This window comes from Syngnathus scovelli, chromosome 13, assembly GCF_024217435.2.
Source record: "Syngnathus scovelli strain Florida chromosome 13, RoL_Ssco_1.2, whole genome shotgun sequence".
In the NCBI taxonomy this organism is placed as follows: domain Eukaryota; kingdom Metazoa; phylum Chordata; class Actinopteri; order Syngnathiformes; family Syngnathidae; genus Syngnathus; species Syngnathus scovelli.
In genome coordinates, this window is record NC_090859.1 from 11,067,889 (window position 1) to 11,085,414 (window position 17,526).

Here is a 17,526-nt window from a genome sequence, read left to right on the forward strand (position 1 = left end):
TCTTTCTGATGATCATCCATCCATCCATGCAACATAAGATACACTTGAATCATTTTTTTGTGAAAAATATGAATCATTTTATTCATACAATAATGGACCACTTGACATGCATTGACTCTTACAATCATGTAAACCGCATGCAGTAAGTATGCTCTCACAACCTTAGCCGAAAGAACAAAAAAACAAAACTAAAAAAATATATATTTATATTATAATCGACAAAACGTTTTCTTGAAAGAAAAACACATGATACATTTTATCTTAATAAAAATATGAAGTTTCTTAGCAATGAAGCACACATGATGTCATAGGATAAGTGTTAGCCTTTATAAAATGAGTGTGCTTCCATTGTATTAATGAAAGCTTGAGTAACTTTCATGGCAAAATGTTTTGATATGAATGTTGAGAGAAGCTGTCATGAAACTGGAAATCCTACCCAAAAAAAAAAACAAGCTGGAACTTTCCATCACAGCAAATCAACTTGAACTTCATTGCAACCTCAAAATCATTATCAGCAGCAGGCCTGCTAGTACGCATGCGTAGTGTAGTCGGTTGCGCGAGGGGGCGCTGTTGCACAGGTCCGAGTCGCAACAGTGGATGCGCACGCCCGGCAGCTCCTGTTGTTGGCAATGTCTGGACGTGGCACAGCCGCTGGTCAGGACGATGCCCAGTGCCGCTGCATGGATGGAGAAGACAAGTCAGTCGCCGAGGAAAATAGAAGTACTAAGCAGAAAATAGTGCAAGTCTGTAATTAGACTGGAAAAGCACATTTTACACATGAGTTGAAAACAGCTAGTACAGCTAATAATGTGTTATTGATCTGTGGTCAGATTATCTAATTATACATTATGTAATTTATTATGATCGTAGACAGATGATACACTGTGTATTTGGGGTAAGTCATTTATTAAGTCAAAATCTATGTCATAATTAGGATTTGGAAAATTCCCAAATCTAACCTGACGTCCACCGGACACAAGGAGCTCAGCACAAGGGACTTGAAATCTTTATAATTGAGAGTCCAGTCCCATTGTAAGCGTCACATAGCCGAAATGTCAAAATGCATTTTTTTTCCCCTTTTTCTTTATTTGCTTTCTGACCTCTTCTCAAGAGGTTATGGTTTCATCACCTCAGGTTTGTTTGTTTTTGTGTGTGCAGCTTCCTATCATCAGTTTCTTTAAATATATATGGAGAAACTGTCCAAAAGTTATCATCATCATTAAATATAAATAACAAAGTATACAATTATTAAAGTTGCATAAATTAGGAGTTTTAACTGTAGTTTTTTTTTCAATATTAGCCTTTCAAATAAATAAATGATGGATTAGTTTTTGAAACAATGCACTTGATTTCAGTATGTACATGTGGTGAAGACTCTCCGTAGAGTCCACTAGCAACCCAGGCTAAACTTAGCTCTTATTTCCATGACATGAATTTAAATTATGATTTTTTTTTTTAGACCATTTTAAATAGAGCACAAAAAATCTGGCTAATTTGTGAATAGGGACAACGTGGGGGATTGCTTGCCTTGGCGGAGGTCAGATTGATTGACTATTTTGACAGAGAGTTTGTCAAGCCTTGTGATGTTGTCAGTCTTGGTCTTAGCTTGCACTCTCTTAGAGGAGACGCAAAAAAGGTGCCTCATCAGCCCTTTGGGCTTCCGGATGTCAAGCGAGGGAACATCTGGATGTGTGTGCACGCGCAGCTGACCATCACGGTCGCCCTGTTGAGGACGTCCAGCGCATCCTCCATTTGACTTCACGTGGTACCACGAACAGACGGCTTCTCACGGACTCAGCAAGGCGACTAAAACGGCGGCGGCGGTGGCGTTACGTAAGCAGCTAAGTGAATATTCACAACGGCGGCCCCGAGAACATTTGCATTGAAGTACGATTAGAAATGATTAAGCCAATGTCCTCTGGCACGCCACAGTGCATTCATCAGCATTTAATCATCTGCTGGCCTATACATATTCCCTAAATAAATATCTAACTTTGCCACACTATCTTGGTTGCAGAAAAAGACTATTTATTTTTAATATGGTAGTTTTAATGTTAAATGCAATTATCTTGGTCTTGTGTTAAATGCAATTATCTTTGTCTTGTTTTTAAATCAACTGGTCAAAAAAATTGTCAAGCCCATTGGCGGAGCTAAATAAGGGGGGCAATGGGGCACTGCCTCCCCTGAAATCTGATTTTCCAATTTTTATGGATTTTTTTTTCATTGTAAAGAACGCATAATGAAACATTTTTGAACAATTCCTGGGGTTGCAAAATAAAATTCACCATACCGCCCGATGTATTGGGTACAATTCATCTTTAAAAAAATGCCTCTGGTTCACATTTCACCTGACTTCTAGCTTAATCCACATGGGAACACCAACTCTTTCATATTCATTACTAGCACAGCTTCAGGGTTTGATATTTTCAAGATGTCTGGGCCAGTATAGGTTGCAGGTGCAAATAAAGAATTGCGAATGAAGGTCCTGAAGGGATCAGATGAAAGTAATAAAAAAAAAAAGCCTGAAAGCTGCTCTGAAATTCTTTTTTCATTCTTTTCCGTGAAAGGTGTGATCTACTCACTGCTCTCCGTCTTGATGCAGAATCGGTGCTTGAAGCCCTTGTGCGAGTGGGTGCAGGTGAGCACCTCTGGGTTGGAGCAGCCCACGTCCACGTACCTCTGACCCTGGATGATGTTGCAGCCATAGCACTGCAGACCCGCCACTGCGGGGGAAACAAAAGACATCTTGACAAGGTAATGATCTTCTATTTTGCGTCTATGGAAAGAACGCTAAATACAATCATCATAAATAAACGTAATAGAAGTGCTGCTTTTATTACTGCGGTCGAAAGCTTAACGATACGGCCGGACCATAATAAGGAAGATTAACACATAATACCTTTGTGGCCAGTATCTGTCATTGGTAGTGTTAAGTCTATTCGCACGAAGTAATGAAATATATCTTACATGATGTTTCAATTTGTGTATATAGACAGTTTATTGGTATAGTAGGACTGTGGCTAACGATTTTACCTAATCGATTAATTATGTTGATTTTTTTGAGTCGAAGATTAAAAGCCAAGCTTTGGGACAATTAGAAATTTAAAAAGATAATTTCAATTAATTTAATTTTTATTAAATGATAATTTAATTATTTAATTTAAAGATAATTCATTGTTGAAAAAAATTATGATGGATTAATTTGATGTGATTTAGCTTATAAAAATGCTATTATGGACTAACTTCATAGCAATTTATCCAAAAAGCTAAGTATGATAAGCAATTAAAGATGCGGCCTACTTTTTTTGCTTAGTGCCTGACTTTAAATGTGATTTTTTTTTTTAAAGGCTTTTGCCTTAGGAAGACAGTCGAAGAAAGCCACTTGAACTGATGACAGTATTGTGCTCAGTACTTGACGAGAAGTTAATCTAAAATGCCATCAGGATTCATCTTGAGGGGCTGCTTTTCTATTTCCCCCCTCATCTTGAGCGACAAGCGTAAACAAGACACACTGGTGATCTTCTCCTCTCCAGCTTTTGGCCTCAGTGACTGACTCAGCCTCAGTAGCGCTTCACCATTTCAAAGCTTAGCAGCCTGCATACGTTTGGAGGCGACGGAAGAGAAAATGACTCCAGGGAGGGAGGGGTGGGGGTTGACTCTTCCTTTTCAAGTGATGATTCAAATGATTTGCTCAAACAGCCGCAAGTGGAGCGCACTGAGACCTCTAGCAATGACTTCTTTCAGGAATGAGCCAGGTTCTTTTTATGATCTGCCCAGGACTTTCAAGAAAAAAGAGCGAACCCAATCCATCCTCGGGGGTTAAGCGGGGATTGTCTGTGAATTCAAAGCCATCGCACACACCTGCGACTGACCCGCCAAATCCCACACACACAAGATGGAAGATCAGCTTTGGAGCTGAAACCAATCCGCCCTCTTTATCTGCGGCGGTCCACGGAGGACACGAGCCTCTCACTTGCCCGGCCGCCGCTAAATAGCCAAACCCAAAGCCGGGATGGAGCTTTCAGGAGCAAACTAATCCCGTCGCAAATGCTCTTACAAAAATCACTTTTGGAAATCTGCTGGAATCGATGTAAAGCTTCGCCGGGGACCGGAAGTGCATGCCGATGTGTCATTTCCCCCCCAAATTGGTGATACAGGGACCAGGGGTCACCAATATGAGGCCCGTGGGCAACAAGTGACCCCCAAGGACCACGAGTAGCCAGTCCTAATAAGTTGATCCAACAAGTCTTTTAACTCAATTTTCAGATGGAGCCAGTCCGTTCTATGTCCATTTCCACATTTGTACCACCTCGGGGACGTTCCAAGTATTCCATTAGAGCAGAGGGAAGAACTGCGGCGTTTGTTCTGCGGGATGTAAATGATGGCAATTTACAAGCGGCAAAAGAAGCTGATTTAACTGTTCGTTAGCATGCAATGCTGCACGCCGGCTGGCCTCATGAAACATTGAGGAGCTGCCCAGTTATGAGCATTTGTCAACATAATGAGGACTTACCGGAGAGACATTCGACCCTCCCGCCTCGGCATCCCGTTGGTACAATCCAATTTATTATGACTGCACACCGGGGTCTCTCCAAGCAAACATTGATTCATTATAAAGACGTCTCAATTTAATGGTACTAAATTCGGATTCACTGTCTGCTACTGGTTTGACACAACAAAAGTAATGCTATTGTATACCTAATGAGGGAAAAATATTAAAATTATATTTACATTGAAAAAAAGAAATTCTTACTAGCGTTAGCTTCATGATAAGAAATATATATTAAAAAAAATCTGAACAGCTTGTAGGCCACTGACCTCAAACGCCCTAATACATAACAAATTTACAAATCTAATGTAATTATTTATCATTAATTTGTGTGCACGTAACAGAAATCCACAATGCATATTTTTAAATGTTGTTAACGCCCGATAGAAATCAACAAATGCTCTTCTAACGCATTTGAAATTGTGCTTTTGTATTAAGCTCCCCTGTTGATATTTGTTGTTTTGAATCCCAACAAGAAAGAAAAAAAACTAATCCTGTATCACTCTTTAAACAAAAAAAAAAACAATTTAATATTTTGGATTACATTCTGCCATGTAAATATAATTTAGTTTATGCATCTAAATCCTCTTGCAGTCAACGAGGGCATGGCTACATAGTCATCGTAGGCTTCATTTTGTTTCCTCATCTCATTAGTGCCATTAATGGTCTTTGCCTTATTGGTAAACGAGGCGTCCGAGGGCTTCATTAGGGAGTTTGAGATCAAAGGTGACCATGTACTCTGGAGACACTAAAGCGCTCTGTCGTCTCAGCCCCTTAATTTCCATGTCGCAACCCCCTCCCAAGGTTACAGCAAAGCTCTCGTCAATTGTTACGACTCTGTTGGGAAATTTAAGTTTGGCGTGGATTTGAAGCAATTACATGTGGAGCCAAGTCATAGTTATTGGAGATGTGGCTTGTGGTGGTCTTAATCGTTCTGCAGTGGATCAGAAATATTCCACTTTTATCACAATTATGTAATTGCAAGTTGAATGTGCAGCACTTTAATTGCATTTAAAAAAAAAAAAAGGAAGAAATTGGATCTGGGACTGACCTTGTGTCAAGCAGAACGCCAATATAAATCCAAGCCCGTACACCAAGCAGGTGTGTAAAGTCATGGATGCAGCACAGGATGGACGTGGGGGTCGGGGTCCCGATACTGCTGCTGCTTCTGGAGCGGGAGAAATTCTCGCAGCGGTGCCACCTTTCGGGGTGGGGAGGGAAGCAGCCCGAGTGGCTCGTTCACGGCGCGTGAACCAACTGCCAGCCAGCCAGTCCGATGAGGGAGGGAGGCAGCCATGCGGGCAGTCAGTCAGCTCAGCAGCCACTCAGGCAAAAGAGATGAGGAGGAGGAGGAGGAGGAGGAGGAGGAGGAGGAGGAAAATATGCCAGTCAACTAAATAGAAGAAAGGGAAGTAAGAGTGTGTGTCTCTTAAAACCAAAATGAAAATTAAATTCTTGATTAAACAACTACTGGAATGCCGGCTAGTGGCGAGTCCATAAGACAAAGTCATTCAAAGCCAAGTAATCGGTTAGCCATTTTTTAAAATGTCAAATATCGGAATCGACTTCCAGGGGCGTAACCAGAAATTTTTCAATGGGGTGCCACAAGCACATTCTCATGCATGCTCATAGCTCCGCCCCCTCCGTAATTTAGCAGTGCCATTTGGGGCAGTGCCCCACTAGCTCTTCTTTTGATTTATATTTGATACAGAGCAAGGACTTGGGGATTATTATATACGCTTCAAAGAAGATCATAACTGTTCAGAGAAAATGTGAGTGAACTAAATAGTTCAAACGGGAGTGAGGTTTTGCCCCCCCCCCCCCCTCCATTTGCTATAGCATAACAACAAATAAATCCTCTCATTAAGAAGATGAAAAGTGTGTGGAGCAAACACACATCCATCAGGATTAATTCCTGATTGATAATCCATCGCTTCTAACAATAGCCCCCAATGTGTGTTAAAAGTCTCGTCTTTAAATAGGATGGCACAAGCGTGTGTGTGCGCGCACCCGCGTGTGTGTGAGTGGCAAACATGCCATTATCTTGCGTATCGGCGCGCTTGCACACTGTGAAGAAAATTCCATCTAATCAAGAATTAAAACGTAAATCCTTTCTAAGAGACTGTAATGCCTGCGGATAAGGCAGGGCTTTGTGCTAAGCTCCCACCACAAGCAAAAGCGGCGCGCACACGTCACGGGCGGCCGCCGGTGATGGTCGCGCGCATGCACGCGCCTTTGACCTCCATATGTTTGCGCGGTGATGACATTATTCATCCCGGTAGCCAATCGGAGGCGTGAGTGAGTTCCAGAGCTGTTGGTCTGAGCGTCTCTCTCGTGCGCAGCGGACTTGTTGTTTATCGCCTCTGTGCTCGGTACTTGTGAGTCACTCTTTTTTTTGGGTGGGGGGGCTGTGCACGTGCCAACGGAGGAAACGCGGCGAGACGTGCCAGCAGTGGGAAGCATATGGCGGAATAGTGCATGTTGACACTCGGTGACACTTCACCAGCAATCTCATGAGATGATTTACGACACACGCGCAAACATCCGATCAGGTCTAATTGAGCCACTGACAATTAGAATTGACTAACTCCAATTTAGTTCCAAATTCGACGCACGGGAAGAGTTCATTATTACGTTATTTTTTTCTTATTGTTTTATGAAATAATGGTGATTAATATATTTTTTTTCCTTTATAAAACATTTAAAGTTATTCCTGAATGCTCCAAAACAGAGTTTCATTTTAAAATAGACCAATTGGCTTTATTTTTGGGAAACGTTCACTAGCAGAAAACAGGACGGAAGGGGGGGGGGGGGGGGGGCTTTAAATTCTTGATGGAATTGCAATTAAGACGCAGCAAAGAGAAGAAGGAGCGAGCCGGCGGCAGCAACAACACGCTGCAGAGGAAATACATGAAAAGTTAATTTTGCACTTTGTCCCCGTCCCCCCCCTGCCTTGTCATCACATATAACCTTCCCACTCCAAGTGTAGAGGGCATGATATTAAACATGAGTGTGTTGCAGCCCGCCGGCCATAATTAGCAGTCATCCGGCAGTGTTTGACCACAATATTCTACATTCAGGCAGCTTATTAAAAACTAAACTGCAGGTTGGAGACATTTGGGGCTATTTCACAACCGCTTTCTGCTTGTATCACGTTTCTCGTGATTAGCTCCTTAATGCTGCCACAAGCTGCATGACTGAAGGCAAAAGAAGCACCGCTCTCAAGTCATTGTGGATTTGTACATGCCTTTGCGTTTTTTTGGGAGAAGCCAGATTCTCCTTACACAGCACACAGGTCTCGGCTTTACCGTAATAAGCCGTTCTGCCTTTATTGGCCTTAAAGGACTCCCAGGCGTGTTCTGGAAATTCAAAAATGTCCCGCTTGAGGTGTTGGAAAGGTCAATCCTGCCATTTTCTCTACTCCCTGTCCGTCTACCACATGGTTGTCACAATTAGCACAGTGAGGGCCCTGACAATTCTGCCTAGCAACAAGTGTGTCGTGACCAGCAACAAGTATTTTATTGACACATTTTTCAGATGTATTTTCGAGCTTCTCGTTAAGCTCTCATAGAGCCAGATAATGCAACAGGGCCACTGAATGATAAAAAAACAAATCAATAGGGATAAAGAGAATTTAAGCCACCACCATCTCCCACCGCTATTTAAAAGTTTGCCCTTACAAATCATCAAGTCCACAAATCTCTTAATTTAAATGCCCCCCCCCCTTCCATCTCCACGGCTTAGAGGCAGCAGCATCTGCTTGACACACGCACTCCGCATGGAAACATCCGTAACTGAAATTTAACCTGAGACGTACTCTGACATCTGTTCCCCTAATGACTCGCCTTCACGCACTTAGCCACTGGTGAGTGTTTGCGCATTAGCATGTTCTTGCTGACACAACTTGCGCCACAGATTTTTTTTTTTTTAAAGGTTACACACACTCAGCTGAAGCTCAGCATCCAGCTTAGCATGGCCTACATTGCCTCCCAGTGAATCAATTTGTTTTTTGTAGGTGTCGGGATGAAGGTGAAGGCTCTCGTAAGGGGATTTATAAAAGACAGCAAAACACGCTACTTTTTTTTTTTTTTTTGCATCCTTTTGTAGACACGCAAAGCCTCGCCCGGTGACTCATAAGCAGCATCTTGTCATTAAATGCCAGAATCCCACCAAGTGGAAGTGATGCACAAAACTAAAATAGTCTGATCACCTTTTACATCTCATGATTTATAACATCCACTTTTGAAAACAGACTCAACACGACTGGTGCTTCTCTCTGTATTTGTTTTGTTTTGTGTGCATAGGCTGCATCCCTCTCAGCCCCCGAGGCAGATTTGGCTCCAGGCCACTGCAGCCGAGCTCTGCAAGGGGAATATGAATGGCATTAGCTGCGGGCTGTTGCCATGGTGTTGACTTATTTACTGTACATCAGCTCACTGACTTCAAACAGTATGTTTTGGCTGCCATATTAGTGTCAGCGTTATCATCCAAAGGACACATTTCCATTGGGGTGATTTAAAAAGAAGAAAAAAAAAACACTCTGGACGCTTGTAAACAAGATGAAAGTTGTGTGCTAAAAGTACTTGGCAGTGACAAATTTATACTTTAAAGTGCATTTCACATCATTTCAAAATATGCATTTCACTTACTGTAAATTTTCAACTCTTGGATGTAGAGTAATCTGATGATTAATTGAGTTTTTTGTCATGCACTTAAAAGAAATAAATGACTTAAACGCTTCATTTTTTATTTATTTTTTATTATTTGAACCTGAGTGAATTAATTATCACATAGATGTATTTCCTGTTTCATCAAATTAAGACCTGTGCTCCAACAGTATGGAGGACAGAAAATGCCTAAATTAAATAAATACACAAAGTTTAATATTTAATCTATTAATAATTGTTCATTTCTAATTGTTATTAATAACTGTACTTCCAAATAAAGTCGATAGACGGCGATCAAGAGCAGCAGCCAACTCGCGGCAGTCATGGAACAGAAAAAGAAGAAGAAAAAAGAAAACGAAGAAGAAGCTCACACGTGTTTACACACGTCTGCTTGAGTCGTCTTTCAACCTGTTTGTCATCTTGTCAACCCCCGAAACGAGTTAATTCTATCAACACGTAGCTTTTAAAAAGTTTAAAACACCGACATGGCTCAGAAGAAGAAAAAGCTAACCAAGAAGAAGAAACCGCAGGCTGGCAAAGAGCTGGACGCTGACTCTGACGTCGGAGTCTTCGAAGTGGATGTCCAAGTCAAAGACGATGATTCCGTAAGTCTTAAACGCGATAGGTTTTCATATAATTTTAAAACGGATGATTCCGTAAATCTTAAACGCATTGTATTTTCATGGCAATCGATTTGAGCTCATGTAATGAGTTGGCTAGTGCACCCTACATAGGCGTCAGGGGGTATAGCTCAGTGGTAGAGCATTTGACTGCAGATCAAGAGGTCTCCGGTTCAAATCCGGATGCCCCCTACTCGTTTTTCTTGACTGGTAAAGTTCAAACAATTAATAAAATCAAAGCTTCAAAAGAATGCTACACAATACATTCCCTTTAGCAACGACAGTTTAGTACGTCATAAGATCGGAAATACTGGGAGCAATCTGGACTGGTCACCAGCCAATCACATGACACGTCAACAACTACATTCACAATTACATTATTTATGTTAAACATCTGCAATTTGAAAACTAGATTGTTTTATAATAAGTTATGACTGCTTTCAACAGCCCAGGGGCAAGCTGTTGCCCTTCCCCGCCCCTTCAGACTGCCTGTCTGATGTGGAACCGGACACCAGGGAGCTGGTCCGAGCCCAGAACAAGAAGAAGAAAAAGTCTGGAGGATTTCAGTCCATGGGTGAGAGCCACCAGCACAAACCTTAGTTCCTGTCCACGAGCTTATTGCTAACATACAAACAATACTTGCATCAATTCTTTCTGCTCTGTGGGAGAAAACAATTACTAGGTCAGCATTGTACTAGCCACACAACATGGAACTCTAAATTCAGATTTTTATTTAAACAATGTTTTAACTCACACACTAGTGTTTGTCCATTTTGTGTGTTGTTAGGCCTGTCTTACCCCGTCTACAAGGGCGTCATGAAGAAGGGTTACAAGGTGCCGACCCCAATCCAAAGAAAGGTGAGCCTGCCCCACCTAGGCATCTTCGAATACGCATGAAGAATCTTAGCGGGTTGTGTCCTAACCTCTTTCTCTGCTCGTTAGACAATCCCGGTCATTCTGGACGGCAAAGACGTTGTGGCCATGGCTCGGACAGGCAGCGGCAAGACGGCCGCTTTCCTGGTGCCCATGTTTGAGAAGCTGAAGGCGCCGCAAGCCCAGACGGGTGCCAGGGCCCTCATCCTGACCCCCACCAGAGAGCTGGCCCTGCAGACCATGAAGTTCACAAAAGAGGTAAGATGACAAGGAGTGAGGTCAAATGAGTCCTGGAACTAAATTCCAATAAATTTGATCTTTGTAGTTGGGGAAATTCACAAAACTGAAGACAACCCTGATCCTTGGTGGAGACAGGTGTGTGGTTGTTTTATTTTTATTTCAATTCAAATCTTCGTGCTAGCCGTCTTAAATTGATTTCCATGTTCTTTAGTTTGGAGGAGCAGTTTGCTGCGCTTCACGAGAACCCCGATATGTGAGTACAAGCACATCAACCGTTTAGCATTTAGCAAAATGATTTTACCTTGAGTTCCTTGACTCAGGAACAATAATTTTAATGTTGATGATTTCTCTGTCCTTCAGAATCATCGGTACCCCCGGCCGTCTCATGCACGTCGTCCAGGAAATGAACCTGAAGTTGAATCACGTTGAGTACGTGGTGTTCGACGAGGCCGACAGGTAATTCAGAACTTACATGTTCCTTTCGCTAAATTGTCAGCGGATGTGCGCCCTAATGTCGTTCGCTCTGTCAGGTTGTTTGAGATGGGCTTTGCCGAGCAGCTCCAGGAGATCATCAGGCGGCTTCCTGACATCAGACAGACGTTGTTGTTCTCTGCCACGCTGCCCAAACTTCTGGTGGAGTTTGCCAGAGCTGGTAAGATCGCATCCAATGCGGCCTTACGTTGACGGTCAAATATAATGTCAATGCTAATTTTATTTGCACATCTATGGTGTTGCACATTGTGTGTTAGCATTGAGCTAGATAGTTGTGAGTCGAGGTTTCACTGTATATAGAGTTGTAATTATGTGTCAAGTACATCGAGAATAATCTGTAAAAAAATAGTTATATGAAAATGTGATATGTTGGCTGAGTTTGGAAAATTCTGTTTTTGTTCCCAGGGTTGACAGAACCAGTGCTGATTCGTTTGGATGTGGACTCCAAGATCAGTGACCAGATCACGGTTAAGAAAATAAATAATAATAAGTTCAATTGAATTGTCGTGTATTGAAGCAGTTTTGTCTTCCATCCCCCAGCTGTCCTTCTTTCATTTGCGAGTGGATGACAAGCCGGCGCTGCTGCTCCACCTCCTGAGGAACGTGGTCAAGCCTCAGGAGCAGACGGTGGTTTTCGCCGCCACCAAACATCACGTGGAGTACATCAAGGAGGTCAGCCTCACGTCACAATCCCGTCAGGAAGCACGATTCTGATGTTTGCGGCGGGTTGTGTAGTTGTTGTCGTTAGAAGGGCTGGACTGCGCTTACATCTACAGCGCCCTGGATCAGACGGCCAGGAAGATCAACATCGGGAAGTTTGTGCACCGCAAGGCCATGGTGCTCGTTGTGACGGACGTGGCCGCTCGCGGTATCGACATCCCGCTCTTGGACAACGTCATCAACTACAACTTTCCCTCCAAGTCAAAGCTCTTCTTGCACAGAGTCGGTGAGGAAGCCACACTCTGATTGGAAATATTATTTTTTTTTCAATATATTTGCTACTCAGGTCGTGTGGGCAGAGCGGGGCGCAGCGGAACGACCTACAGTATGGTGTGTGCGGACGAGGTGCCTTTTGTTTATGACCTTCACCTTTTCCTGGGAAGACCCGTACAATTGGCCACCCCAGAGCAGTCAGCAGGTAGGAACGACATTTGTAGAAAACAACCAAAATATTATTTTTCTAAATGCAAACGGTCCTTTATTTTTAGATTTAGACGGCATTTTCGGTCGCGTGCCTCAGAGCATCCTGGACGACGCAGTGGTCAGCCTGATCACGGCGCACGAGAACTCCCTGGACCTGCAGAACCTGCACCACGTCTCGGAGAACGCCTACAAGCAGTACCTCAAGTCTCGGCCCAACCCCTCGCCGGAGTCCATCAGACGAGTGAAGAACCTGGACCTGAGCTGCATGGCCGTCCATCCTTTGCTGAGTCCGTTTTGGGAGGATGGGAGCCCTCGTCGACAACGCTCAGCAGACACGTTGGTGACGTTTTTGTTTTGTTTTAGGGTCCGGATTGGAGAAAAGTGAGCTGGAACGTCTTAACATGGTTGACGCCATCAAGGGCTACAGATCCAAATCTGTGAGTTTGCATATTTGATAGAAATACTTCTCGGCTAACTTGAGACAAGCTTTCATGCATTGGTGTGTCGAACCTCAAATTACGTCTCCTCTTCTAGACCATCTTTGAAATCAACTCCAAGAGCAAGACGCTCGCCACTGAGGTGATGCGAGCCAAGCGCTCCAAAGACTCACGGCTGGTGGACAGATTCAGCAAGCACAGAGAAAGTCTGGCTGCGGAGAGGCTCCTTCATAACCCCGTCAGTGTCCCAGCCGGAGAAGACGCTGCCGACTCAGGCGAGGATGACGCGTTACAGGTAACACACATTAAAACATTAGCAAACTATAGAATCATTTCTACAATGTGCATAATTTTTTCCCTGTTTTTTAAAATGCTAACATCAAAATAAAAGTGCCACTTTCAAAATAAATCGATTATTTTGTGTGGCAAGGCCTGGGAAGATGTGCCAAGTGTCACTGACTGCAGTGTCAACTTTCCACCAAGAGAGGGCGCTAATAGACTGTGGAAAAAGTTTCTATTAGAGTACAATGGACTGTATTTCCCTGGATATTTGTGTGTGTAGTTTGACTGTTCCTTTCCTTACAGGAGGTTTTCTCCGAGGTGGTTGGTGGGAAGAGGAAAAGTCATCAGGACGGAGGATTCGAGCGCCCAAAGAAAAAGCGAAAGAAACGTGTGGCGGCGGTCAAAGATGAGGAGTACTACATTCCTTACAGACCCAAAGACTTCAACTCGGAGAGAGGGTGAGAGCAAATTATAGATTTTGACATGAATGAAATATTGTTAGATGTTAGCTTCACATCATCTCTTTGTACTTTTAGGTTAAGTTTGGGCGGAGACGGCAGCACCTTTGAAACGCAAGCGTCCTCCGCCGTCCTCGACCTCATGGGAGACGAAGGAGAACGACTCAACCAGCACAAGAAGATCATGAAATGGTGACGCCAACGTGGTTACATTTCCGATATCGTTATGTCTCATCCTCAATATTTATCCGGATTCAATTTGTAGGGACCGAAAGAGGAAGCGCTTCGTAACAGAAACGGGCAAAGATGACCAGAAGAACAGGATTAAACTCGAGGGGGGTCAAACCATCCACAAGAAGAAGAACAGGAAAAACTTGTATCCTTTTGGACAAATGCTGGTCGTTTACTTTGAAGTGTTTCGAAGACAAATTTGACTGGATGACAACATTTCGTTGGAATACTTAACAAGTTCTCAGTTATGAGGAGTGGAAGAAGAAGTACAAGATTGATGACGGAACCGCGGGCTCGGATGGGGAAGGAGGCGGAGGAGGAGGAGGAGGAGGAGGGAGGAGGCCACCGAAAGGTACTTCATTTTTTGTAATAACTAATTATTTTGGGTAATGCAAATATAAAAGTTGCATACAATAAACTGCAGAGATGCTCGACAGTATGAAACCCAAATTTGTTTGCGTCTCTCAGGTCGCGGTCGCAGTTCTACAGGCTCCCAGTTCCTGGCCAACGGTAGCAGGGTGCGCTCGGAGCTCAAAACCAGCCAGCAGATCCTGAAGGAGCGCAAGAAGCAACAGAAGCATCACTTCCTACAGAGTGGAGGCCTGAAGAACATACGCGCCAAGAACAAGAAATGGTTGGGAGACGTTAAGAAGTCCGGCTTCGGTCGGGGCAGCCAAAAGAAGGGCAAGATGAGGAAGAGGATGTGAGAAAGAGCAGCGACGTTGTATTTCAGCGTTTAATGTGGAAATGTTTGTTTTGGATTTACGTCGTCATTGTGGTGAACTCTCCAAATTGGAATGTTTACGAACGACTTATTTGGTGCATTTTTGAGTGCTCTACTGTGTACATATAACATAATTCATTTGGAAAAATAGAGATAAAAAGGGTCAACTTTTTGTCATGTCATTATTTAATTATTTTCCCCTCCATAATTTGATAATCATGATTATTATTACTGATAATTTCTGTCAATAATATAATTTTGAATTATTCAACATTCTGCTCAAAGATTGTATTTCATAAATGCCCAATCTTTTTATTTCAAATTATATGAAATGGATTAATATCTTATTTTGTATTTGTTTTTGCTCGAATATTCTCGATTCATTAGCATAGTACTGCGATGACGTCACAGGTGAACACAGCAGGTGTCATTGATTGCGCTTGGCGGCTATGACGTACCAACGTTAGCAAATGGAGCGGCTAACGATTAACTCTTCAACACACGACCATTTACTTGGTTAAAAAGTTATTTTAAACTATAATTACTAAAGCAGCGCACTATTTAAAGAAGAGGACTTGGGTGACAAATAAGCGGAGAAGCCCACAAAGGTAAGTTACGTCACCACGTTAGCGTCTTGAACATCTCGAAGTGTTAGCAATTTTATAGCAACTAACTGCGATAAATACGTGTAAATAATATGCTGACATGAAATATTCCCCCAAGTTAATAAGAATTTTCTTCTTCCAGAAGTTGTCCTCAGTTTAAAATTTTGATAATTCAGTGCATTGCTGCTGAATAATAGATATTGTCAACGTCTTGTAATCATGCCACCTGATGTCGCTGTTGGCTACCGAGCTTAGGCTAAGGTAAATATACACATTTTCATTACAAATTCAACATTTAATAACTACACTATATACTGTAAAATACTAGTAAATTGTTTTAAGAATTAATGTGAAGCAATTTCTTTTTAACAACTGAGTACTGTAATTTGAAACGATAGTTGGCTACCATAATAAAAGATGTATTCCATTTTTTCCCCCAGATATATTTTGGTTATACCTTGGGTGAAATGACGTACAATAAAGTACGTATACATTTTTATCTTGAATCATCATGACTGTATTTTCTGATTATTGTCATACTAAATGCTACTTAAAAAAACATAAGTTTGGGGCCAAGTTATCCCACACTCATCCCTGCTGCTTACATGTCAAGTGCTAATGTGATTTATCATCTGCAGAAATCCATCACCCACTTTAAGAGAAGTCGTGTCGTCTCCTTCAACTGCTGGAAAGGTGCAAAACATGAGCACATGCAGAGGAAACATCAGCACCGTGCCAGTCAAAGTGAAGGAGAAAAGTTCCTGATTTCATCTGGACATGGTTAGTTGCATTTTATCTTGTCTTTTGTAGACGTTGCCCAACGACGTGCTCTTTGTGAATATTTTTTATGTACACTCTGCTAAAAATGGAGGAAAAATGAGCCGTGTTCGGGTAGCCTATGTATTTATTTATTGGGTCTAAACACAGCTGCGTCACCATGGTGATTGTCACCGACTCCTCTGACATGACTCATAGTCGGGGAAGGTGAATAATGTACAGTTTAGTAAAATGCTTAATATTGTAGTATCCTACTTTGGATATCAGCTCATCCCTGAGCCTTTATCCTCTTTATTATCCTCTCGTCGCATCCTGTGGTGCACCGGCAACTCTCCAGATGTCAGTGGCCTTATCTTAAGTCAGAGTTCCCAGGATGGACACAACATCCACTCGAGATACACCCGAGAGCCTGTCCAATGCTCTTGAGAAGGTGGAAAAGAAAAGCAAGGCAGGCTGCATATTTGTTTTACATATAACGTAATACTATAGAAGATATACATTGTAGTCTGTTCCCTTCAAATTGTTGACGAATTTTATTAAAAAATAAATTCCACATAAAAGGGGTGGCGAGGGTGGTAGACGTTTAAAAGCAAAATAAAGAAATCAAATCCAGCCGCTCAACAGTCGATATTCCCAGATTTCTGTAGTCCTTATATTTGCATATTTTAGTTTCAGTCTCGTTCATCCCTTCCCGCCACTCATGCGACCTGTCTCTCCTCGTCAGATAAGATAACTCGGCCTTTCTCAGGCTATCGCTCACGAGGCTACGGGCCACTTGAGGAATGACAACAGCCCAACATGACTGACATTTGCCAATCTCCGGCTGACGAATTTGCTCTCCCTCGTAGAAACCCGCTACAGGCTGCTTTTTATCTTGAGCCGGACATGTTGTCGTTGTCACGGATGCTCTGATGTTCCGGGGTCACCAGCTGGTTAGCTTGGTTTATTGTCGTGTTATTATCGCAACGCTGCGGCTTTGTTTTGAAAATAAGACAGCTTATGAAGATGTTTGGAGAGTCGCAGATGTTTAAGAGCCTTAAATTAGCTCTGTCACAAGAGAAGGTTGACACTGGGCCACACGCATCCCAATTGGAGCGGGGTCTGCTGGGGCTTGTTGGCTGTGGACCTCTGAGGCTAAATAGAATACAAAGCACGCGATGCAAAGAGAATTTGCACTGACAGATTTGTATGACACCAACCGGCCTTCCAAGTCTCACTTTCCTCAAATGTCTTTTATGTGAAAAGTATCAATTAGAACCTCCACAAAGCCACATGTGAACTTTTTTTTTAATTTTCCTTTCCGTCACCGTCTTTGGAATGACCAAATGACAGGTCATCACTAACACGGTCGAGGCTTGGTTTTAAATATGTCAGACACGTCCTGCGTCGGATGTGCAATATGGAATTGAAGCCCGGGCGTTTTGGAAA

At 42.6% G+C, this 17,526-nt stretch overlaps 3 protein-coding genes, 1 long non-coding RNA gene and 1 other non-coding gene across 5 annotated transcripts in view; 4 read left to right on the top strand and 1 right to left on the bottom strand.

Annotated features, from left to right (window-relative positions):
• Positions 1-52: 52 nt before the first annotated feature.
• On the bottom strand, positions 53-5,745 carry LOC125979915 (uncharacterized). Its single transcript, XM_049738791.2, has 3 exons — positions 5,601-5,745; positions 2,583-2,723; positions 53-676 (listed from the first exon to the last, which is right to left on the bottom strand). The coding sequence occupies exons 1-3, from the start codon at positions 5,662-5,664 to the stop codon at positions 489-491; spliced, it is 393 nt and encodes a 130-aa protein (XP_049594748.1). The 5' UTR covers positions 5,665-5,745; the 3' UTR covers positions 53-488.
• Positions 670-5,607, top strand: LOC125979917 (uncharacterized). The gene is made up of 3 exons (XR_007485496.2): positions 670-1,833; positions 2,603-2,754; positions 3,348-5,607. It is a non-coding gene; the product is annotated as an uncharacterized lncRNA (long non-coding RNA).
• A 3,801-nt stretch (positions 5,746-9,546) lies between the features above and the next one.
• Positions 9,547-14,888, top strand: ddx54 (DEAD (Asp-Glu-Ala-Asp) box polypeptide 54). Its single transcript, XM_049738774.1, has 20 exons — positions 9,547-9,821; positions 10,284-10,410; positions 10,624-10,694; positions 10,779-10,967; positions 11,035-11,084; positions 11,161-11,202; positions 11,310-11,405; positions 11,480-11,601; positions 11,847-11,908; positions 11,982-12,113; positions 12,177-12,387; positions 12,448-12,579; positions 12,650-12,871; positions 12,948-13,021; positions 13,119-13,316; positions 13,607-13,761; positions 13,840-13,953; positions 14,027-14,137; positions 14,238-14,344; positions 14,461-14,888. Exons 1-20 carry the CDS (start codon positions 9,702-9,704, stop codon positions 14,697-14,699), a joined length of 2,574 nt encoding a protein of 857 aa, XP_049594731.1. The 5' UTR covers positions 9,547-9,701; the 3' UTR covers positions 14,700-14,888.
• trnac-gca (transfer RNA cysteine (anticodon GCA)) lies at positions 9,957-10,028 on the top strand. Its single transcript has one exon. It is a non-coding gene; the product is annotated as a tRNA-Cys (tRNA).
• Positions 14,889-15,014: 126 nt separating the features above from the next.
• Positions 15,015-17,526, top strand: part of LOC125979912 (uncharacterized) — a 182,661-nt gene continuing 180,149 nt past the window's right edge. The window contains exons 1-4 of the mRNA XM_068652821.1: positions 15,015-15,324; positions 15,464-15,582; positions 15,762-15,803; positions 15,960-16,101. The gene's annotated coding sequence lies outside the window, so the exon portion shown is untranslated. The remainder of the gene's footprint in view (positions 15,325-15,463; positions 15,583-15,761; positions 15,804-15,959; positions 16,102-17,526) is intronic.